The 23,878-nt window shown below is 47.2% G+C and overlaps 1 protein-coding gene across 1 annotated transcript in view; it reads right to left on the bottom strand.

Annotated features, from left to right (window-relative positions):
* The window catches only part of ARID3A (AT-rich interaction domain 3A), a 54,815-nt gene extending 38,012 nt beyond the window's left edge, over positions 1-16,803 (bottom strand). Inside the window, exons 1-3 of the mRNA XM_054980973.1 lie at positions 16,633-16,803; positions 6,281-7,251; positions 2,554-2,866 (exon numbers count right to left, since the gene is read on the bottom strand). Coding sequence (XP_054836948.1) covers positions 2,554-2,866; positions 6,281-6,696 — 729 coding nt within the window. The 5' untranslated portion in view covers positions 6,697-7,251; positions 16,633-16,803. The remainder of the gene's footprint in view (positions 1-2,553; positions 2,867-6,280; positions 7,252-16,632) is intronic.
* Between the last annotated feature and the right edge of the window lie 7,075 nt (positions 16,804-23,878).

Raw genomic sequence — 23,878 nt, 5'->3', positions numbered from 1 at the left:
ACTCTGTTCTATCAGGCAGAACTCTGCTTCCACAGCTCATCAAGTCAAGTCACTTAGGTCAAGAAGACGCCCAAGCAGCTTGGAAACAGCTACAACGCCTTACCGAGCAATCCTAAGAAGAGTTACTCCAGACTTGATTTCAGTGGGCTTAGACTGGAGTAACACTGCTTAGAACTGCTCTGTTAGTGATTCACAAGAATTTCAAAATTCTACAACTGCATCCAACATCCCGCACACTCTTTCAGGTGAGTTTCAGACATAAGGCCCGGTAGCTTCTTTTAAAATTAAAACTTGACTTTCCCAGCGCTACAAAGTCTTCACTTAAACTCAAAACACAGAGCAATGCTTATACACCCCCACTCAACTAAGGAGGGGGGCTCCACACCGAAGCTGACCCCCCCTCCCCAGTTCACACACACTTTTAGATACCAGCACACAAAATTAAAACAGCGGAGGGACACTCCCATATGTGGGGAGGCGGGGGGGGGGGGCGCCTGGAACAAGCCGGTTCCAAACAGCTGCTCTTTTACAGCCTCTTCCAGAAGGGTCTGGCTGACTCCGGCCAGTTATGCCCGAGGCCAAACGTTTCCAGCCGAACAAGCTCCTTCGCACACCTCCACACCGCCGCATTACAAAATGGAAAAATTTGAATCTGGATTGATTTTCAACTCTAGCACGCAGCCGTGAAAATACGCCGCGAATGCAGTAAAAGAGAACAAAAGGGGAAAGAGAGAGCGACAGAGACCCTGTCTGTGGTATTTTGAAGGCAAACCTTGTTTGGCAAGACAAGAGCGCTCGTGTCCCCTGAAACCCAAGGAGCCACCCTGCCGTCACCAAAGCACTTTCTTCCTCCTTCACTGGCTAAAACCCATCAGCTCTGCATCAAAAATGCACAACACTGACTGGACAGGCAGGAAAACAATGAGCTGAATGAAAGCTTTAAAAAAGTTACAGTTTAAAGACAACCCCTCGGGAGAAGATACCCACAGAGGTACCCACAGTCTAGCCCTGGAATGCCTTTGATCGGCATAGTGGAGGCAACCCACGGAAGCCACAAACAGCTCTGAAAGCATCCTGGAGATATCTGTGTTACCAGCTATGGCACACATGCTGGCGCGTCCATGGAGGCGGGTCTGGCAGCCGCCTCGAGCACTGAGGCGCTGGAGGGGGAACCGGGGGTGTGCGCCATGGAGCTGGGAAGCCGCCTGCTGCACCTGGCCCACAGCTGCTGTGCCCAGGAGGAAGAGTGTGCTGGTAGCGGCAGCACAGGGCAGTCTGAGCGGGCAGTCTCCCAGCTCTCCTGCTCAGCTGCGGGCCAGGTGCAGCAGGCAACCAGGGTGGCACAGGACAACTGAGCAGGAGGGCTGGGAGGCTACCCGCACGCTGTCCCAGCTGCGCCAATGGGCCCAGCTCGCAGCGGCATGCTGTGTGATGACATCACATGCAGTTATATCATCGCACAGTCTGGGAAGTGCACGCGCATGCGCGCACGTGTGGGGGTGGCAACAGCCCTGAAGCTGCCCCCGGCCTCAGGCACCAGAAACTCTGGCACCAGCCCCACACATGCAATGCAAAATCCTAGCCTGGTCTCAGAATGGGGTTTGGTCAGCACTCAAACGGGCACCCTCCAAGGACATCTGCCTCCCTGCCTTGAGCTGTACAACAGAAGACGAACAGGATAAACACATAATTGCTAGATGAGTTTCAAGTGGGTAGCCATGTTGGTCTGCAGTAGAACAGCAGAATTTGAGACCAGGGGCACTTTAGAGACCAACAAGATTTTCAGGGCATAAGCTTTTGCGAATCACAGCTCCTGAAAGACACTCTGCACATGCTCAGTAGTTTCAGGTAGATAGCCTGTATTGGTCTGCAGTAGAGTAGTAGGATTTGAGGCCCACGGCACTTTAAAGACCAACAAGATTTTCAGGGCACGAGCTTTCAGGAGTCAATGCTCCTTGCTTCAGATACAGCAAGACGGGAGCTTTGACTCTCAAAAACAAAGGCGCCATTGGACTCAAATCTAGAGGAAAGAGAACAACTTGTAAGTAAAACTTGCCAAATTACGCACAACAAGCCACACACATATCAGTACACATTATGCCACCTTATACTGAATCAGACTCTTGGTCCATCAAGGCCAGCATTGTCTACTCAGATTAACTAGCAGGGTGTCTAAGGTGGAGGTCTTTCATATCACCTACTACCAGGTTTTTTAAACTGGGGACACCGGGGATTGAACCTGGAACCTTCTGCATGCCAAGCGGATGCTCTACCACCAAGCCACAGTGTCCTCTCCCTATTGCAACACATCAGGATAGCATATGGAACTTTTGCTTCGTTTCAGGATTTGTGATGATCCCAAGTGCAGATTTCCACTGGGAATGAACAACCCCAACGACAACACAACCTCATATGTCACCAACAACACCCCCACAGCAGGGGACCCCCCCCCCCCACTACCAGCAAAAAACAGCAGGTGGATCCTCCAGGAGAGATCCGCAGTTAGCACTGAGGAACAGTACTGGCATCAACAGGAGCGTGGCAGCAACTTACCTGCTTAAACTGTTCCTCGTAAGTCCAGTCTCCGTGATCTGGGGCTTGGGGCTGCTGCTGAACGTGGCCTGGGGGGACAGCCCCGGAAGCAAGCCGCTCTGGAGCCCCTGACAGCCTCGAAGCCTCCCCCCGGTACTGTTGTGGGGGCTGCTGTTTCCGGAGAAGCACAGCGCCTGGGCTGGAGCGGGCCGCTTCTCCGGAGCACAGTCCTTCCTCTGCCATTTCTTCATCCTCTTCATAGTCTTCATCCTCCTCCTCTTCGTCCTCCTCGCCCAGGTCTTCTTCAAAATCGTCATCGACCCATTTGCCTTTCCTGGGGGTTAAAAGGGGAAATGTCTGAAGTCAAGCCACGCACCAGAAAGCAGAAGGGATGATGAAATAGCTGCAATACCTGACCAAAACCCACGTGGTGCAGGGGTTAGAATGCCATAGCAGAATCTGGGAGACCCAGGTTCAAATCCCTGATCCGCCATGGAAGCTTAGTGGGTGACTTTGGGCCGATCACACACTCTCAGCCTAACCTACCTCACAGGGTGGTTGTGAGGATAAAATGGAGGAGAGGAAAACGATATAAGCTACTTTGGGTTCCCGTTGGAGAGAAAGGTGGGGCATCCATGAATAAATGAATACACCTCTTTTCGAACCCTCAAATGAGTGGTTTCAACAGTACCCGACCAATTGGGAACAGCATTCTGGTCAATTTGCTTGCCAAGGAACCCCTGCGCATCTGTAAGGGACTCCTTGTCCTGCCTGAGAAAGCCCTGGGTAGTTAGAAACCATACTTAGCTAGGCGGACTCACAAACACATCAACATTACCCACCCCCTCCCTGGCCCACCCTAAGAGGGCCCTAACTAGAACAACACTGCCACCGTGATTATCTAACTACACTGGTTAAATCATAAATCAGTCATAAAACTCATGAATCATATAATTCAATAGTTCAAACATATACCATCAAAGAATCATTCAAGATAAAGCAAGTCGGTGCCAAATGTACCCTCAAAGAATCTTCACGCGGACTTATGAACAAGCGGTGCATCAAAAAATACATCCTATCAGCGTACAATTCTTAAACTGCACAGTGCTCCAGTACAGTATACACAATGCGCCACAAAACATTTCCTAATTGCTGTTTTCAAATAGTTTTACAGTTGTTAATAGTGGGAAAGTCCAAAATACGTCATGCCAAAGCTGAATTCTTATTGTTGCACGGCCAACAAATGCCTCCCCTTGAAGACAGCAGGGCCAGCGCTGAGGCCCAGTTTCACTCTGCCGGCTTGCCTCCTCCTGTTCTGTGATTCTCCTTAGTATTTGCTGCTTCCTAAGAGGGCAGCCTTTTGGAAAGCAATGTTCAAGCCACCAGACTGGCGCTTCATTCCCAGGCTGATCTGGGCAGTAAATGATAATAATTGTGCTTATATACTGTACTTCTAGCGCCCCACTGAGAACAGTGATTTATTTTTATTTATTTTATTAAATTTATATTCTGCTCTCCCTGCAAGCGGGCTCAGAGCGGATCACAAAATACAATAAAAAACATAGCGGCATAGATTAAAACACTAATCAATACAATCCGTTCAAGACAGTCGCACACATTTTGCACAATCCATCAGGCATTAACAGATCTGTGGGGCAGGGTGGCCAGCTACTAGATGAAGACATGGTCTATGCCTGAGTCTGGTTTGGTGGCCCACCCGCCTTGACAAAGTCAGCCTTAGTATTATCTCCACAATACAACGGGGGAGCTGGGCCGAGAGGAGTGGCTTACCCAAGGCCACCTGCTGAGCTCGTGGCAGTAGTGAGATTCAATCCAGCAGAATGCTGATTTACAACCCAACCACTTAACTGCAATGCTACCAGGTACTCCCGCTGCATGATGGGAAGATGCTTCCTTCGAGAAGGGCTCCCTACCCAGAAGGACAGGAGCTGCAGCTTGCTTCCACCCATCTTTACGACCAGGGCTTTTTTTCTGGGAAAAGAGGTGGTGGAACTCAGTGGGTTGCCAGCGCAGGGGGCAACTCTTGGCGGGAGGTAGTGCCCCTGGTACCACATGCGTGTGCGCAAAGTGCGCGCACGCTCCCAGGACCGCACAATGATGTCACTTTGGGTCAGCTGGAACAAAGGGGGAGTTTTTTAAAGTTTAAATCGCCCTTGGCGAAAATGGTCACATGGCTGGTGGCCCCGCCCCCTGATCTCCGGACAGAGGGGAGTTTAGATTGCCCTCCGCACCGCATGGCAGGAAGGGCACTCTAAACTCCCTTCTGTCTGGAGATGGGATGTCTCTTCCCTCTCCCAGCATGGCCACAGGCATAAGAGTATTGGTCCATAATGCAGTAGCACCTGGTTTGCAGAAAAGCACGCCCACGTCTTTCAGGGGTCAGCCGGTTTTCGCGTGCCAAGAAGAAACATTGTTTTACAACAAAGCATACCAGAATCTGATCTCTCATTTGGTCTTTTGACCAATTTTACTGCCTTAACCTTCAAATAAGCCTGCGTAAAAAGAGAACACGACTCCCTAGAAAGGGCAAGCAGATCCCACCACTACATGCCTGAAGTCATCTCTCCTTGCAAGGAAGACTGGTGGGTCCCAAATGCATGCAGAAGAGAAAAAGAATTGTGTGCGGCTGGATTTCCCGCCTTCCTTTTTAACATCTGTTGGAGGTACGAGCAGGAAGGCACAAAAGAACCCCGAAAGGATGAACATGACAGATATTTTACTATTATCCCGTTCTTCCTACAGGCATTTCACATGGTTCACCCTTCCATCACAACAACCCTGTGAGGCAGGCTTAGCTGAGACAGTGGCAGGCCCAGGGGAGCCCAGTGAATTTCACGTCTGAGTGGGGATTTGGATCCGGATCTCGCTAACCACTAAACAACACTGTCTCAAAAATTCTTGAGGGCTAGTAACTTTCCTACTTCTCCGATATTCAAACGTTCAAAAATAAAGGCAGATCAAGTTCCCTTTCTCAGAGGTGGGTGCAGGGGAGGGAGAGGAACAGCAAGGAAAAAAATATCATACTGGCATTTGTTTTTCTGGGGGTTTTTTAACCATCAGATTGGAAAATTTCAAAAGCAGACCAGGAACACTGGAGGTCCCCCAGAGAAGCAAGCATTAAAAAACAAGCCAAACTGGTTTCTGAGCTATGCTCCTGTTTTATTGTCTCCTGACCCCAACATCACCAGGGAGGGGCCGACTCCTCCACGAGAACAAACCCAAAGGAGCAAGGGAGGAACGCTGCCCAGAGAACATCTCTCCCCTCGCCCCTTCCATTTTCCATTTCTACAAATGACACCAAAAAAAAAAAACACCACTCCATTCGACTGAACTTAAATATACTCAAATCGCTGCAAATAATGCTCTTTTAAACATAATAATTAAATTCCAACTTTTTTCTTCTGCCACGGAGGCTGGTAACAGTCACCCAAGGTGCACGTATGAGGGGCACCGTTGCAGGGGAGGCTTGCCAAAGCTGGCATTCAACAGGGCAGCCCACATCCCATTCAGGAGGATGGCAGCATAGAGAAAGATGGGGACTCCTCCCCAACGCCTGACCTGACCCACCCTTCTCCCGTCTGTGATGCCCATTTCAACAGGGCAGCCCACATCCCATTCAGGAGGATGGCAGCATAGAGAAAGATGGGGACTCCTCCCCAACGCCTGACCTGACCCACCCTTCTCCCGTCTGTGATGCCCATTTGCCCGCTTTATGCCCCATACTTACACCTCCTCCTCTTCCTCAGAGCCCATTTCCCTCGGGTACTCGCCGTCTTCTTCCTCCCCACGCTCCTCCTCTTCCTCGTCTTCTGAGGACCTGCTCTCCTCCGAGACAACCGGACTGGATGACTGGCTGAGGCCGGCAGCAGCTGCCCGCATCGCAGCCAGAGCTGCCATCTGGGCCCTCTGGATCCGAACGCTCTCCAGTTCCCCTGACTCCTCCGAAGGGGGAGGCTCCTGATTGTGGCCACGGGACAAGGCGGAAGCTCCTGAGGCAGGCGGAGCGGAGCCCTGGCCCAGCACTGGAAGGGTAGCCCGCAGCTGGTCCTGCTGCTGCTGCTGCTGCTGCCGGGCCTCCATCTCCTGCTGCAGCCGGGCACGCTGCTGCCGCTGCAAGTTCTCCATGACCGCCTGCAGCTTCATGGCCCTGCCAGTAGGGGGCGGTGCCCTGGCAGAGGCCGTCGGTGGAGCAGCAGGGGTGGAGCAATGCTCCAAAGGGGAGGGGCCCAAGCGCCCCGAGGGAGAGCGTTCTGTGGGGTGCAACGCCGTGGGGGAGGCGGGTGGAGGGGCCCAATGCCCCAGCTGTCCCAGGGAAGGGGGGGACCTCGAGAATGGCAATGTCTTACAGGTCAGGGAGAAGCCTCAGGCAACAGAGGCGGAGCAGCTGCGTCGACTAGGACAGGAGGCCATTCAGGCACTGGTGGGGGAGAGCCAAGAGCTCGGCTGTAAATACGGTAAAATTTCTTTAAAAAAAATAGAGTTCCACGGATGGTATCACTTCCAGAAGTCACCACGTTCCCACAGCCCAAATTCTCTCAGCGGGCCCAGCCAGAGCACTGCATTCCACAAAGCTGAACTGAAGCCGTGGTCCAATCCAGCCCTCGTGGCCTCGTGTTTCTCCTGTCTGTGGGTGCCCCAGGGGCGAGCTGGATGCTGACTGTCCACTTCTTCTGCTTCATCTAGGCCTCAGCGAAAACCCTGCCCCAAAAAAACAAAAAGAGAAAGGCAACAGCGTATTAGAGAGACAACGGCCCACGCTGACTTCTATTCCCCAGACCGCCAGGAGCAGTACAAAGGCCAAAGTAGTTGCTCAAGCCGAAATGGCCAGGCAGGAAGAGAGAAGGAAACCAAGTCACAGACAGTCTTTCGCAAGGAAAAGCCTGGGGCCGGGGGAGTCGTAACTGAGGGCCCTGCAGAAGCAAAAAGGGTTCGAAATCTGGCATTTGGAGCATGCTAACAGGGGGTGGATGGAAAGTTGTATGAAGAGCGAACCTCGTTCATCCTGAACTGGCAACACACTCAGCATTGGCCAGAGTAAAAAAAAAAAAAGAGGAAAGAGAAGTTGTGGAGAAAGAAAAAAGAGGAAGAGCCAAATTTTAACAGGGGTTGTTGGTGGAAGAGGCCTCCACAGCTTTTTGCCGGGAAGGAAAGAGCATAGGCCTTGGCCGGAAAGGAAAGGCAGTTTCACAGGCCCGGGTCACAGTTTGTGGGGACGTGCCACTCCCACCCACACAAAATAAGCTCGGATCAGCAGCCAGGGTTTAATGGCCTGAACCCACCCAAATGTCATCCGGGGAAGTTACCAGCCGTCAAGAATTTACCACTCTGGAAAGCAATTTTCTTAATGCTGCTTTCGCTGGGGCTGTGATGTCAAGGCATGGCTGTTGGGGGCAGAGCTTCCCCCCGGGGGGGGGGGGAGTTTTCTGCACACTTTCTCCACTTTTTAAAAAACTTTCCCCTTCCACATGAGCAACTCTGCCCTGGCACTGATTATCTCGGGGCTGCAGGTGGCACAGCTGTTAGGGAACATACATGAAGCTGCCTTGTACTGAATAGCATCAGCGGTCCGCGGAGGTCAGTATTGTCTGCTCAGACTGGCACTGGCTCTCCAGGGTCTCGGGCAGGGGTCTTTCACATCACTGGCTACCTGGTCCTTTTAACTAGAGTTGCTGCAGATTGAACCTGGGACCTTCTCAATGCCACGCAGTTGCTCTACCAATAAGCCACGGACCCTCCCCAATTCAGTGATCCCTTTTAATTCCTTGGGATCATTCCTTTTCCAGTTTATTGGGGGGGGGGGGAATTAACCTGGCCTTTCCATTATGAAAAAAAAATACTCAAGGCAGCATCACGAAGGAGAGGGAGGAGATTTCCCATGGAAAATTTTCTGCAGTGGAAAATTTCCCAGAGCTGTATTATTCTGTGGATGCTGTTCTATTTCTAACAACACGGTTGTTTCACAAAACAGTAATGAACAGATGCCTTTGCCAACACAATGTTAGGCAATATTAGTTTCAAAGTTGTAATTCATGTTTTTCAAGCGATTACCCCCAAGAACTGCGTGGAAGAGAATTCACATTTTGTGGAGGGGAAGGAAATACAACCACATATACTAATCCAATTTTTAAAATTAAGTTGATTAGATGTGCAGGTCAAATCGAAACCAAAATTCTCAGTTATATGCCTCCTCTCGCATGTTAAAAAAGGACGCTGTGGCCCCCGATCTGATATGGAACCGCAAATCAATGCAAGTGATGCTAAAGAGTGACAATGAAATTGAGGTGTCCCAGTGGCTCCATTCGTGGAAGAAAGTTAAATCTGTGGAAACTGGCTGAGGCCGGCATCGCAGACACGGCTCTCTGGGTGTGTAAAACAGACGGTGCAATCCTAGGCAAAGTTAACTCTAGTCAAAGCCCACTGATTTCAGTGGGCTAAGATTGGAGTTAGCTTGGTCTAGGATCACACTGTTAGCGTGTCAACAGTTTCAGTAAGTGCATGAAGCTGTCTTATACCAAGTCAGACTCTGGGTCCATCAAAGTCAGGATTATTTACTCAAGATTGGCAGCAGCTCTGCAGTTTATCAGGTAGAGGCTTTCAAACCTGAGGCTTTTAAGATGAACCTGGGACCTTCCGATGCAGAGCCACTGAACCATGTCCCCTCCCCGAGTGCCTTTTTTAAAAAATTAAAACTGCGTAAAGGAAGTATGTGCTGTACTGCCTTTACATTTTCACAGGTGTTATCCCAATAAAAATAATTTCCACTGAAAGCTCTAAATTTGTTCAAATACATGATTTAAACCACACTTGATTTTCCTCCTAATGAAATATTTTACTTCAAGTATTTGTTGCTATTGAGACACAGGGCATTATCAACACAGGGGCACTATTTAAATTTTGTTCACTCACTATAATTAAGAATCCACTTATATGCTAAGGTCGCAAGGTTCTGTACTTTGGCTAGTGTAATCAGACAGATCATGATTACTTCCTCTAGAAATTTTAATTAAGATTTTAACGATTTTACCCATTTTAGCACACTGATGTACTTAATTCTTAGACATGTGTAAACTTAAAATTATTGTACTCTTACAGTTAATTTTATTCTGTTATCCTTTTAGCTGTTTGCTGTAATGAAATCACTGCAGAGGTAGCAAGATTCTGCACCCTGACTAGTTTAATTAGATAGACTATCACAACTTCCTTTAAGAAATTTCAATCAATTTTATTTATTTAAATATATTGTTCAGTTTCCTAGATATGCTTAGACATGTAATCAATGTATTTGTTATATATTATTGTATATGCTGACTCAAATTCTGATCCTAGATCGTAATAATAATAAACTAAACTTCAAGTATTTGTTGCTATTGAGACACAGGGCATTATCAACACAGGGGCACTATTTAAATTTTGTTTACTCACTATAATTAAGAATCCACTTAAATCAGGCCACGCTTTATTTAAGGGTCTAGAAAAATTTCCCAATGTGTATTTTTCCAGAAAGCCCACATCACTAGGTGGCATGCAACGTTTCTTAAAAGCAAAACAAAGATTACCCCTCAAAACAATGCTTAAAATCTAAATGCCAACCGTTTTTTAAAAACAGCAAGCTGGCACAATGCGTGACAAGAAGCACCGAGAAAGCTGTCAGGGCAGACGTAAAAGTCACAAATGAAACAGAACTGCAAAAAGCCATTTTTGTAGGATTCATGATGTTTGGGGTGGTTTTGGTCATCAAAATTCAACAACAATCCAGTCCAAAAAACATTTAAAACCACACATATAACCCATGTAAAAAATACCACTTAAAGAGAGTAGCTGACAGCAAGCCAGAACAAAACATCAAAAGTTAAACTGATTTTTAAAGCCTGTAAAAACAGCTTGTCATTATTAATTAAATAAAGCACAACAGTATGGATTAAAAGTACCAAATTGTGGAATGGAAAAAAAGAACCTTCTGGAATAATGAGAATAAAGTCTTGACAAATCTTCAGGCAAGGAGGTAAGTGGATGCCTCATTGGGCAGGGAGTTTCACAGGCTTCATTTCTAGTATTTACACACACACAAACACACACACAGACAGCACCCTGATTCCTTTCCTCATCATCTAGAGGACATGGTTGAGCAAACCTGGGTCCAGCTCTTCCCAGAAAGCATCAACCCACCCTAGGAGGGCCTGCCATGACTTCACTAGACACTATGGGTAGAGATTTTCTTCACCCCTCCCTCTCTAATAACGCTAAACCTTAGCTGACAGCACCGATTGGCAGCAGATTCCGGATGGGGGAGTGGGTGAAGTATGTCTTCCTGCAGCACATAAACTGGCATATGGAACTCACTGCCACAAAATGTAATGATCACAGGGACCATGTCACAGCAGTACGGCTGTGTGCATTGCACACTGAAGGCCTGAGACCCAATCTTTGGTATCTCCAGTTAAAGAATGGGAAGAACTGGGAGAGATTTCTCTCTACCCACAATACCAGAGAGCCGTTTTCCAGCCACAGCAACCAGGGCCGTATTAACCTGTGGCTGGGCCCCTAAACATTCAAGTGTTTCAGGCCCCCTCCGGCACGTCAATCTTTCACCAAACTACAGCTGACAGCCTCACCCTGGTACGGTAGGTACTAGACTGCAGTACATAGCCCTACATCCATTTTGAGGGGCTCCTGAAGAATTCTATTCCCAATTTTTGAAATATTTTTATTGCACAAGTAGAACTCTCCAGGAAAGCACATTTTGGGGGTATGTATAATTGTTCAATACTGCAATATTTTGAAGTGAATAATTTTTAATTTATTAAAAATATATAATTTATGGACAATTATTTTAATATAAGAGACCTTTTTCACTTCAATAAGGAAGCAGTTAATTACCTTATTAACCGAGATTATATAAGAGAATCAATTAATTGTAATTTATGTAGGGGTATGCCTCAGCAAAAAAAAAAAATGATGGGCCTCTAGTCCCCGCAGGGCCCCTAGGCTTCGGCCTAGTCAGCCTCAGGAATAATATGGCCCTGACGGCAGCTAAGAAAACTGAGTTGAATGGGCCCGGAAGCTGACAAGATAAAGCGACTGAGCTTCTGCCATTTTAAAAGCAAATTAGGCAGATTCTACAAGTTATGCAACAGCTGAATTTCACCTACATGCCAGCAAGAAATCAGTCAAAAATACAGGGGAGGAACCAGGCGGGGAAGGCCCTGCGAGTGTAGCTGGTCACTGTGGGAAATAGGTGGCTGGGCCTGACAGACCTTGGGGTTGGATCCTGCAGGGATCTTCTGATGTGCCTAACTTCCCCTCACCAAAACACCCAAGGAGAATTATTATTATTATTATTACAATTTATAAACAGTCCATTCTCAGGGGCTCTGGGCAGTGAACAACAGTTAAAATCCATAACAACAAGAAAACAATAATTCTAAAATCAACATACAATAAGCAATAATAAAATAAATTAACCAAGTACATTAAAGTGCAATGGTGGGGAGAACCCCCCCACCCCAAAGGTGGGAGGCTAACATGGCACCGCCCCCTTCAACCACCGAACGCCTGGCGGAACAGCTCTGTCTTACAGGCCCGGCGGAATGATAATATGTCCCGCTGGGCCCGGGTCTCCATTGACAGAGCGTTCCACCAGGCTGGGGCCAGGACTGAAAAGGCCCTGGCCCTGGTTGAAGCAAGGCGGTCTTCCTTAGGGCCACGGACCACCAGGAAACATTTATCCGCTGATCGAAGCGGTCTCCGGGGAACATACAGGGAGAGAATTGTTATGGTTACAAGCCTAAAATGCTTGGGTTGGCCAGCCCTCCAAGTCACCCAGGCAAACTTCGCAATCTCCGTCCCATCCCCAAAGCAACCACATTTTTGATGGTACTGTTATTCAGCCCAATTCACCTTCATCATCATAGACAGCTGCCAATCAACCTGCTTTACTCGCCAGCCACCGAATTCTGAATCCCTTTTGCAACTGCCACGGAATGTCCCAACTGAGAGCCACAAATACGTTCCAGAATGGAACCCCTTCAGACATCAGAGGATGCCCCAGCCAATCACAAGCCTCCCTTCCACCCGTCAATTTCTCTCATTGGCTTGCCTCCCAAAGAGGAAGGGAGGAAAATCAGGGTGAAGATTTGCATTGGTGAAACCACTCAAACCATGGCACATAGATAGACCATGTTTCCTAAGCCAGAATTTCGAGCTGCTCAAGAAGGTAAGCCCAATTGTAAATTGCGAGATCTTTATTCTTCATTAACTACCTAGATAGCCCAGGTGAGCCTGATCTTGTCAGATCTCAGAAGCTAAGCAGGGACGGCCTTGGTTAGTAATTGGATGGGAGACCTCCAACGAAGACCAGGGTTGCAGAGGCAGGCAATGGCAAACCACTTCTGTTAGTCTTTTGCCAGGGGTCACCATAAGTCAACTCTGACTTGAGGGCATTCTCCACCACCAATCACAACTGCCTAGAAAGTCTGATTTGAATTGAAGAGTGGGATATGAATATTGGAATTTATCTATTTATTTAATTATAGGTTTGCCTCATTGAATAGCCGGGGGCCTAGCTTTCATAGTCTTCTCTATCATGATAATTAAATAAGGTCTCGAATTCCTCTCCCTCTCCCTTTCTAGAACAAGCATACCATTTCTAACAGAAAACCCCACACAGGGTTATCTTTCATAATCTAAGCACCAGAACACAACATAAACAATATTAAATCAGCCATGGAAAACAGGGTGCCAGTGCTTAAATCTCGATTAACCAACACGAGTTATTTGTTTATGGAACAGATACGAGTGTGCACGCATGTACCTCAACCACAGATTCAAGACTACCTCCCTTTGGCAGACCTCCAAAACACATTTTCAACACAGATGAAAAAATGGGGTACTGTTATGGTACATACAGAGGGCCGAGTCCCAGGAATTAAGTGCCAAAAATCTGTGGGATTCCCATATTTTAAGTTTTCCCACAAGAACAGAACACCTCTAAAGTGTCCAAGAGATTCATCTCTTCCCCCCTACCTAATCCCCCCCCTCCAAGACTGGTAGCTACAGACAAGACCATTAAAGCTGCCAATTACTGATTCAAAGGGAAGGGGAGAGACCCCCCCCCCCATGCTGGCATTCTAGGAGGGAATCTCTCGTAAGCCCCTTGCGTTAATTCTTTAATGAACTTGTAGGCGGCAGAAAGGGAGGCAGAGGGCAAATTTTAGAGGCCCTTGATAGTACCCCAAAGGCACAATCACCATTTTTTTGGAGTGCCACCAGATGTTAGGCCCTAAGGGGAAAGGATATTCAAACTTTTAAAGCAGCAGCAGTGGAGGAAGAAGTAATCCTGCTATCAGTCATTTAAAAAGGGGGAAAACATGAAGGCCTATACAAAGCAGGGCTACTTCTAACAGGTATGATGGCTTCTGCCCTCTGAACGGTACAGCCTGAACAGCGCATGGCTTAGGCACATGATGCTCAGTAAACGGGAGGCACAGGACTGCACATGAGCTGTGCACGTGGGGTTGTGCAGGCAATTGCAGAAGGGATTATCCTCCCTTCCCTCCTTTCTACATCCCCCCCACAAAGCTGAACACTGAGGATTGTAAACGCCTCCGGGCAGAGACTTGAGAAGCACTTTAGTGAAGGACAACTGGAAAAGCTGCGAGGGGCGAGATCTCTCTGCCTCTTTAAGCTGGCCTTGGCACAGTTCGATGTACACACCCCATGTACACGGCACACTCTCTGGCTCTTGGCAGATGCTAGTTTCCTGACAGAGCACTTCGCCTGACCCTGAGGCCTATTTGATTGGCAAATTATATATAATTTTAATATATGGTAAAGAGGAACAGGTGAGGATAAAAATGCAAAACACAAGGCACCTGAAAGGAAACGATCTACTTCTCAGGATGAGAAAGGAAGTGAACTTTCAAAAGGTAACGAAGACAGGTCCCAGAGGTACAGCTCCACCTTTTGCATGGCAGGTAGGACACTGACTAGCGCAGGGACATGCTATTCTTAGCACTCTGCTTTTCAAACATGGTGCTATGGCAGATTTATGCCAGCACATAAATTATGGGGGTTATTTATTTATTTATATTCAGGACTGGATCCTCTAGATCCATTCTGCTTATAATGGAGCTTTCCTCAGGTGCAAGGAACCTTCTCCTGATACAAAACAGACCCGCAAGATCTTATCCATAATGCCTTCCTTCTCAAGAGGCCAGGGCACCAAGCGCCTATTGCCTTGGATAGAAAGGCCAGCTTTCAACATGGCTGGTGGGTATGCAGATGAAGGGGTGGGACCACAAAGAGCATAGCTGGGTTGATGTGAGGACAGTCCACTACTTGGGGGGTGGGGGTGTATCACCAGGAGGAAAGAGACGATTTACCCTCCCGTCTCAACCACAGGAGCTGTTGACATCGCAGGGCAGCCCCAAACAATTATTTCAGTTTGCTATAAAAGGAATTTGAAAAAGTAGGGAGAAAGCCCAAGGTAAACCACTCCTCAGCTTCAGCGATTAGATTAATTTTATTTGCCAACGATTTGTATAAAGCATCAATAAAACTGACACAGCTCAGTTGGGTGGAGCAGAAGGTAAGAGGAGGAGACGGCTGCATTTGAGAGCCAGGCACGCAAAAGTTGTCTGCCCCCAAGTTGCAGGGGGCAATGCTACACAGACACACGTAGCAAGGCGTAAGTTAAATAATTCAAAGGAGTAAGAACAGCAGCACGCAGGAGGAACCACAGGCAGCATCTCTGTATGAGTTGTTGCTCTGGCCTGAGCGCCCTCAAAACTGCATCAATTCTTTATAGTCCGTGCAACAGCACTATGTATCATCAGAAGAAATTACCCTGAGCATCTGATGAAAGCAGCTTTGACTCCCAAAAGCTTATACCCTGACCGGAATCTTCTTGCGCACCTCTGTACGAATTGCTGATCTTGTCTCCTTCCTATGAAGCAGCACACCCAGAAGAACAATTTGTGCACGCGAGTGCACACGCACGCCGCCCCCATAATGCTTATATTCATTCACTTTACTTTTTCTAGGCATAAAAGTATACCACCGCTCTAAAGTCTAATTCAGAAAATAAGAGAGAGTTTCAGCTACCGGAAGTGTGGGGTAGGGCGATTTAATGGCGTGCTATTTTTAAAGAGGTGGTATTTCTAGATTGGGGCGGCTCGTTCTGAAATTTAAGGAGAAGGGCAGAGGGTAAAGATAGTTCCGGGGGAAACTGGAGTGAGTTTGAGTGTGTAGAAGGGAGGGGGGTACCCTTGCTATTTCATAGCAGCTGGAGTGTTTGCAGACCAAGTGGGGGGATCGGTTATTTGGGAGGAGATCAGCAAAGGATTTTGAGAGAGGGAGAGAATGAAGGCATGTCTGTTTTGGAGGTCTATCAGAGATGGGTGTGTGAAGAGGATCTCTTCCGCCAGAACAATCCAGCAGTTGAAACAGCTTTACCAAGAGGAAAAAGGTCAACAGGCAGTACATGGGAGGGGAAGGGGGGGCAGAGAACCACAAAGAACTGTTTTGCAAACAAGCCAACAGAAAGCTTTGTAAGCATGTTCCATCACACACAAAAATAAATCTGAAAACTATTCCGATTTCACCCGATTTATTTCCTAACCAACTTCATGGGCCTGGACTGAGCAAGGAAAAAAGGAACCAGGGGAGAGGGGGGAGATCCAAACACGTTGCACACTCTTACACAAGCGGACTCACAATGTAAAAATAAAAGTTTTGCTAGAGACACACACACACACACAGAGAGAGAGAGAGAGAGAGAGAGAGAGAGAGAGAGAGAGAGATTCTCAGTCCCCTCCTCCACCACCTCTCCAACACCATCCCCAGATATTTCAGTTGGCATTTTTTAAAAGTTGCATATGGAAAGGAAGAGGGGGGGTATCCATGGGCAAACCCTAGTACAATCCCCCTTGGCAGGGGTGGATGGCATCTCCCTTTAGGGACCTCAGTACACTCCCCCCCTATAAAAGCAGCCCCCCAAAAGAAGCTCTGCGTTTCCAAAATCTTGCATTTTGAAGCCTCAGCATTAAGTAGTTAGCAAGAAACATAAGGAAAGGCGCTCACCTTGCGCCGGTTGGTGGGGGGGCGGCTCATTCTCCTCTTCTGCTTTTTATCCCTTCTCTCCCCCCGAGGCGAGCTGCACAGCTGATCCCCGGAGTCGGTGGCTCTCTCTCCTGCCCGCTTTCCCCTTCCTTTTCCTTTCTCTCGCTAGGCAAGGCAGCCTCCCCGGCCTGGCTCCGGCTCCAGCTCCGGCTCGGGCCAAGTTTCCCTTCGCAGGCGCTGGCTGGCTCGCCCGGCCTCCGCCTCCTGCCTAAGGCGTGCTCGGGGCCGCGGAGACAAATCAGACGGTGACAAATAGCAATCAGATGCAAATTCCTAACCTCTGAATCAGGGACCGGCCGGAGGAGAGGGCGGGGCCGGGCCGGCTCCAGGGAGCGTCGCGCAGTTCCCGGGCGGAGACGGAGGGGAAAGCCGGCAGGGGCGCGACGGGGAGACTCGTCGCCAGGCGCGTGCGCTCTCTCGCCTCCAAGCGGGCTTGCAGTTGTTGCAATCATGTTTCTACAGGAGCAGCCTAGGAAACCTCATTGATACGGCGCAAACTGTATTGAGGAGCCGAGTGCGGTCCTTTGTCCTAGATGGGGTGCCAACCTCCCGGGAGGGCCTGGACATCTCTGGGAATCACCAGGCTACAGAGATCAGTTCCCCTGGCGAACATGGCGGCTTGGGGGGGGGGGTGGACTTTATGGCATCACATCCCATTGAGGTCCCTCCCTCCTTAGGCTCCACCTCCCAAATCTCCTGGAAATTTCCAGTCCAGAATTGGCAACCCTACTGATCAAAAGTGATTTTTTTTTTAACAAAAGTGAAATGTTGTTAGATGCCACGAAGCCCCTGTTTATTTTAATGTTAATCATGTAAAGAAACGTGTGTTGTTCACCCTATGGCATTGTTTATGGAAAGGTCCTTGATACTGACTGTACTAATCTCAGTGAGTCTCAGTGAGAAAGGCGGGCTATAAATGACATAAAATAGATAAATAAGTTTATTATTACCACGGTAAATAAAAATGAAGGGGAGAACCAGGCACCCGCCCAGAGCTCCTTGGAGGAAGGAAAATAAATGATCGAACAGCAGAGGGCATGAGGGTGAATTTTTCAGGGACCATTACTGCATTTGGCCCAGAAATTGTTCCGCCTAATTCTTCAAATTAATAACAACGTAAATTGAATCAGCAATTATTAATGAGTAGTTAGAATTAACTAGGAACAATGCATCAATTATAGTGTGACATTTTGTTATTATTATTAATATCAATACTAATAGACTCATCACTGTGCATTTATTAATATTAACCAAATAACATCATGCAGACTTATAATTCTATCACCGTTTGGGTTAAGATGCTACTGGACCAACACGGCTGCCCACCTAAATCTATCATCATGTTACTATTTGATGAATCTATTCTCATCCGTCACTGCTGATGTTATTAACATGTACATGATACAGTTTGATTACTATTATTAATGATGATATAAATAAAATCCTTAATGTGTGTTGCATCATTTGACTGTTATTAATAATCAATAATTATGTCAGTAGGGTCCTTGGTGCACATGATAGGAAAACACATAATTCTAAAAATGCATTAGGAATAAATGACACACAGTACATTTTAATGATGATTAATAATGCTAATAATAGTATTTCTCCAACACTATTCACATTGATGGGATAGTAAAAACTGTCATTACTGGCCCCTCCCCAGCCCCACCTCTGGCTTCAGTTATAAAATCCATTCTCCCAGTAAAAGTTCCCTTGAGCTCAGTGGGGAGATTTACTTCCATGTAGCCTATATTCATATGCAGCCTGTGTGCTTCCCCAAGGAAATCCACATTTATGTTAGTGGTGCTGTGTTCAACTTGGCTTTCTCATGTAAGCACATGCTGGTCTTTCAGCCTTTCTCCCTGGGCCTGACGCCTTCCTTTTGCTTTAGAGTATTTAAAGCACTTTACGTGCATTTGCTTGCTGTAATCCGTACAACAGTCCTGCTATGTAGGCCAGCCCTATTATCTTATTCATTTACTTTATTTATAGCTCACCATTCTTGCTGAGACTCAAGGCAGATTACAGGATATAAAACAGTGCAACCCGACAGCGTAAGACAACTCACAAACAAGGCAATAGGACTGGGATTGCAGAATAAGAGAACAACACAAGCAACGAACTGTCCGGCAATGGACAATACAGAAAGTGGAATAACAGTGCAGTGAAAGTAACGATAATTCCGGTAGACTCCAATCCTGTTCCTTTACCAAATCGCCCTGCAGAACCATTCCATACTACTACAACCTCAAATGCTTTTCTGAGGATTTCTGTTTTTCACATTCTGTCTAATGAGAGAAGTGTGGAAGCCTTTCTGGCCCCCTCGGGCAACCTATTCCACCAGGTGGGAGCCACCACAGAGAAGGCATGTGAATAGGCAATTGTCTGCTGTGGTGAAGCAGAGCAGGCGAGTCAGTCATGCAGCTCCTCAGTTTGCAGATGGGGGACTGAGAGGAAGAGTGACTTGTCTAAGGATACCTAGTGAGTCTGTGGCAGAGGTAACACTTGAACTCAGTACCCTTTTAGTAAAGATCAGCTTTGGAAGCCTGGAGAAGCCAGCTTCATTGTCCAGAGTTTAAATCTTGCCTTCTGCTAGGGTTGCCAGCTCCAGGCTGTGAAATTCCTGGAGATTTTGGAGGTGGAATTTGAGGAGGGAAAGGATTTCAGCATGGTATAATTCCATAGAATTATACCTTCCAGCCATTTTCTCCAGGGAAATTCATACCTGTGGCCTGGAGATCAGTTGTAATTCTGGGAGCTCTCCAGCTACCAACTGGAGGTTGGCAATCCTGCTTGCTACATGGCTGTCAGCATCTTAACAGTTATCCTCTGCCAGTTGCCCTCTGGGGGGCGGGGGAAATTACACGACCAACCAAAAAGCATCGGCACTGAACTAATAAAGAAAGCTGGCCACTCTCAGGTTTGCAAAAAGCTTTTTGTCTTTTCTGTTCTGCTAGTTTCCTTCATGCTTCCTTCCTGTGCTGGATTGTCAACTTTTTCATTGCCCTATGCTCTTGTGCCTGTAGCAACAACCAGAATATTCAGGCTTATTGTTAGAGGTGCAAAAGCAAGCAGAGGTCAGTTGGCAAGCCTGTCACGAGAGCTGCCTGGGATGGGGTGTTGTGTGGCACGCCGGTGAGACTTCAGCCGTGTCCTTTGACTCCCTTGACTGGTTGATGGGCTTGCCTCGTGCTCAAGGCCTAGGACTGCCAACTCACCCCCTTTTAGCAACGCATCTGTGTCTTTTCGAGGTGTCCAGATAGGATGTTCCTCACTCTTTGGAGACGCTCCCTGAGCACAGTCCCTGCTAAAGTCAGTTCTGCTTCTCTTCTCTGCTCTCTCTTTATTTAAAGGAGCCCTGTCCTCCCCCTCTTCCCTCCTGAATCCCCAGTTCTGCTAACTAGCCATAAGAGACATTGAGGGCAGATAGTGAAGGGAAAAGATAGATAAAAATGTTTGCATTCCTCTCCTTATTTGTGAAGTTGCACTTCTAATGTCATAACCATGGTTGAGGTTTTGGGTTTTGTTTTTTTGCTTTTCTTTCTCCCCACCTCTCTATTTTACTTTCTCCCTCTTTCTTATTTCTTTTCTTCCAAAGAATAAAGTGTACATATATTCTGGCCAACAGAAAAATGGATGACTTTTCCTTTAAAATAATTGTTAGTGAAGATTTCTCTCTGAGTGTGTGCATACTACATGCTTTTTCGTTCAACAAGTCATGAATTTGGGGATTTTTATAGCACAGAAAACTCTACCCGGGAGCTTATATTTCACATCCAAAATTCAGCTTCTTTAAGCTACCCTCTTCTGTCTATCAGGGCTTCTTTCCTTTTACAATTTTCCCAAACTCCGTTTTGTGTCTGTATGTGCATCTATTTCTGTCTCACAGCATGGAATTCTTTTTATTTTCTTATTGAAAATATATGTGTAGCATTCACTAAATTAAATCAAGATACTGAGTACAAAAATGGCAAAAATCTTACAGCGATTTTCACACTGTGTGCCATGAGAAACCTGTTAGAGTGGTAGGGCAAGTGAATGTTTTAAAAGGCTCCTGTAAGCCCATAACAACTCAGCTGAAATGGAAGTTGCCTAGTGCATCTCTGAATGAGTTACTGAGCAAACCTCTCATCCTCCTAATCGGCCACTTCATTCGGCTGCATTTTTGCACAGGTGCAATCAGATCATTCAATCATTCTTATCCTAGAAACACAGCAAAATTAGCATCAGCAGGGGTTACATTTTAAAGCCCTGAATGAGTCAGTGCTACTTCCAATCAACCTTCACAAGAGCTATGCTATTCTACCATTCCTTGTCATCTGATTTAAGCATTCACTTACTCCTGATCTCAGTGCAGTGCAGAGATCTGCCCTCAGAAGATATCTCCCATTGCAGCTCTGAATGAGTCTCTGCTCTGAGCTGTCAATCAGCCTCCGTTCAGGATGGATAATTCTGCCCTTGTGTCTACATTAGGTGCAATTCAGTTGCTTCCTGTTACACAAGCACGCTCAGTGGCCCTCAACGGATCAATGTTACATCTTTGCATGAGCCACTATTCCAAGCTTGCATCCTTCCAATCTGGAAATGTATCCTGATCAAAGACTCGTACAGAAACACAGCATGAGAGTTCTTTTGAGGACAGGCTTTTTTACGCACTAAAAAGAAATCTCTGCACCTGCCGCAATGACCTGGGTCTTCAATTAAGTCAGGAACGGGCATCAGATATTTCTGACCTCAATGCAAAAATAGTGCTTTCTGAGTTGTAAAGAGAAGTGCATTTTAAAAGGGAACATTCTAAAATCCTTTGATGGGGAATGCAGTTCTTCACCGGCTCAGCCTGTTCTCTTCCTGCCAAACAAAGAGTACTGGTTTTTCTCTATCCGGCAATGTCAAAACCCGCTGCACTTTGCAGAAAATATGACAGTCACATTCCACTCTTTGGGACAAGATCCATTTGCTTGCAGGGGTGAGAGAAGGAATTTCTCCCACGCACAAACACCCTGAAAAAGGGCAGTTGCTCCACTTAATTTAGTTTATTTACTTGTAATATTCCTGTGCTGCCTTCCTACAAGGAATTGCCCAAAGCAAACTACAAAACTTTTAAAAAAATGCAATGTTAAAAAAAATCAGTGTTACAGAAGCTTGCAGCACGCATTCTGTCTTCGTGTTTCAAACAGGTGCTAGGCCTCAAAAGTTTGCATCTGAACATGTGAATCAGATCACAGATGTGCCTATTAATTTTTCTACCCAGGGGATCCTATTGAATTTCAGAGTCCCACCAGTTCAACCCCAAATCCCCCATTCTGATTTTGCGTCTGTCTTCCATGCATCAAAGCCATACTTCCACACTATTTTATCTTCTCCTGCACCAAATATTTCCCTGCTACGTATAGAATTTTAAAACCTTGTTCTTTCTTCAGGGGCAAATGAGTGGCCTCAAATCTATGAGTCTAAAAGCAACAAACTGGCTCTAGCAGAGGGGTCCCCAACCTCTTTGAGCCGTGGACAGTTTTGGAATTCTGACATAGGGTGGTGGGCACAACCACACAATGGCTGCTACAGGAGCCAGAGCACGCGCACACACACACCCAGGAAGTCCAAGAGCGGGGAGAAGAGGGGTAATCAAAAATACATTGGGAAAGAGAGGTAGGGTTGCCAGTCTCCAGGTAGTGGCTGGAGATCTCCCGGAATTACAACTGGTCTCCACGCTCCAGGCCACAGAGATCAGTTCACCTGGAGAAAATGGCTACTTTGGAGGGTGGACTCTATGGAATTATGCCATGCCAAGGTCCCTTCTCTCTCCAAACTCCATTTTCTCCAGGTTTCACCCCCCCCCCAAATCTCCAGGAATGTCCCAACTTGGAGCTGGCAACCCTAAAGAGAGGTCAAAACAAACACTAGTGGCAGCTGCCACTAAAACAATGTTATTTTAATGGGCACATTCAATCAGATCTCAAATAGCCAATCAGAAGCCCTGCTGGGCAAGAGCCCCAGCTGGCCCCACCCACTTTCTAAAAACACCTGGTGGGTGCCAGGAAAGCTGCTGGCAGGTGCCATGCTGCTCATGGGCACCACGTTGGGGAATCCCTCATCTATACCCAGCACCTGCAGCTTGAGATTCTTTCACCAATTGAACTGGGCGCGCAGTCCCCCCCCCCATTTTTCTGGCCCTTCCCTATGAAAACTGGCGCCGAAATCCAGCTGGGATTCTAACCTGAAGAATTACTCCATTTATGGATGTACATTTAAACCCACCAGGGAGGGGTCACTTTACCTCTCTTTGTCCCCCCCCCATCCTCTTAGATAAAACATGTTCTGAACGTCACCCCACATTTTATTCCAAAATTCCAGTCTGGCAGGGACCAAACTATCTGTCCAGAATGAATTCCAAAAGGGCAGCAAATGTGAGCCACGAACAATGTTTAAAAATACTTGCGTTAAGATTTAATAGCGAAAATAATGGAAAATGCAGAACTAGATAAATTGGCTTTACTAATGAAAGGACAAATGGAAGAAGACTTTGTTGCACCATGGACCCCATTCTACAACTGGATGAGAAATAAATATAAGGACCCGAATGTTGTAATTATATGATGGCAATATTGTAACTTTTTACTAGTAATCACAAGAGCCCCGTGGCGCAGAGTGGTAAGCGGCAGTACTGCAGCTCAAGCTCTGCTCACGACCTGAGTTCGATCCTGGCAGAAGCCGGGTTCAGATAGCCGGCTCAAGGTTGACTCAGCCTTCCATCCTTCCGAGGTCGGTAAAATGAGTACCCAGTTTCCTGGGGGTAAAGTGTAGATGACTGGGGAAGGCAATGGCAAACCACCCCGTAAAAAGTCTGCCAAGAAAACGTCATGATGTGACGTCCCCCCATGGGTCAGTAATGACTTGGTGCCTGCACCTTTACCTCTTTACCAGGGCTTTTTTTCTGGGAAAAGAGGTGGCGGAACTCAGTGGGTTGCCCTCGGACAAAATGGTCACATGGCTGGTGGCCCCACCCCCTGATCTCCAGACAGAGGGGAGTTTAGATTGCCCTCCATGCTTATGGTGTCGTGGTGCGGACGGCAATCTCAACTCCCCTCTGTCTGGCAATCAGGGGGCGGGGCCACCAGCCATGTGACCATTTTCAAGAGGTTCCAGAACTCCGTTCCACCGCGTTCCCGCTGAAAAAAAGCCCTGCTCTTTACCTTTTACTAGTAAT

This window comes from Eublepharis macularius, chromosome 5 (genome assembly GCF_028583425.1).
Source record: "Eublepharis macularius isolate TG4126 chromosome 5, MPM_Emac_v1.0, whole genome shotgun sequence".
NCBI classification, from domain to species: domain Eukaryota; kingdom Metazoa; phylum Chordata; class Lepidosauria; order Squamata; family Eublepharidae; genus Eublepharis; species Eublepharis macularius.
Note: the sequence above shows the minus strand (reverse complement) of the source record. Positions and strands in the feature narration are given on the sequence as shown.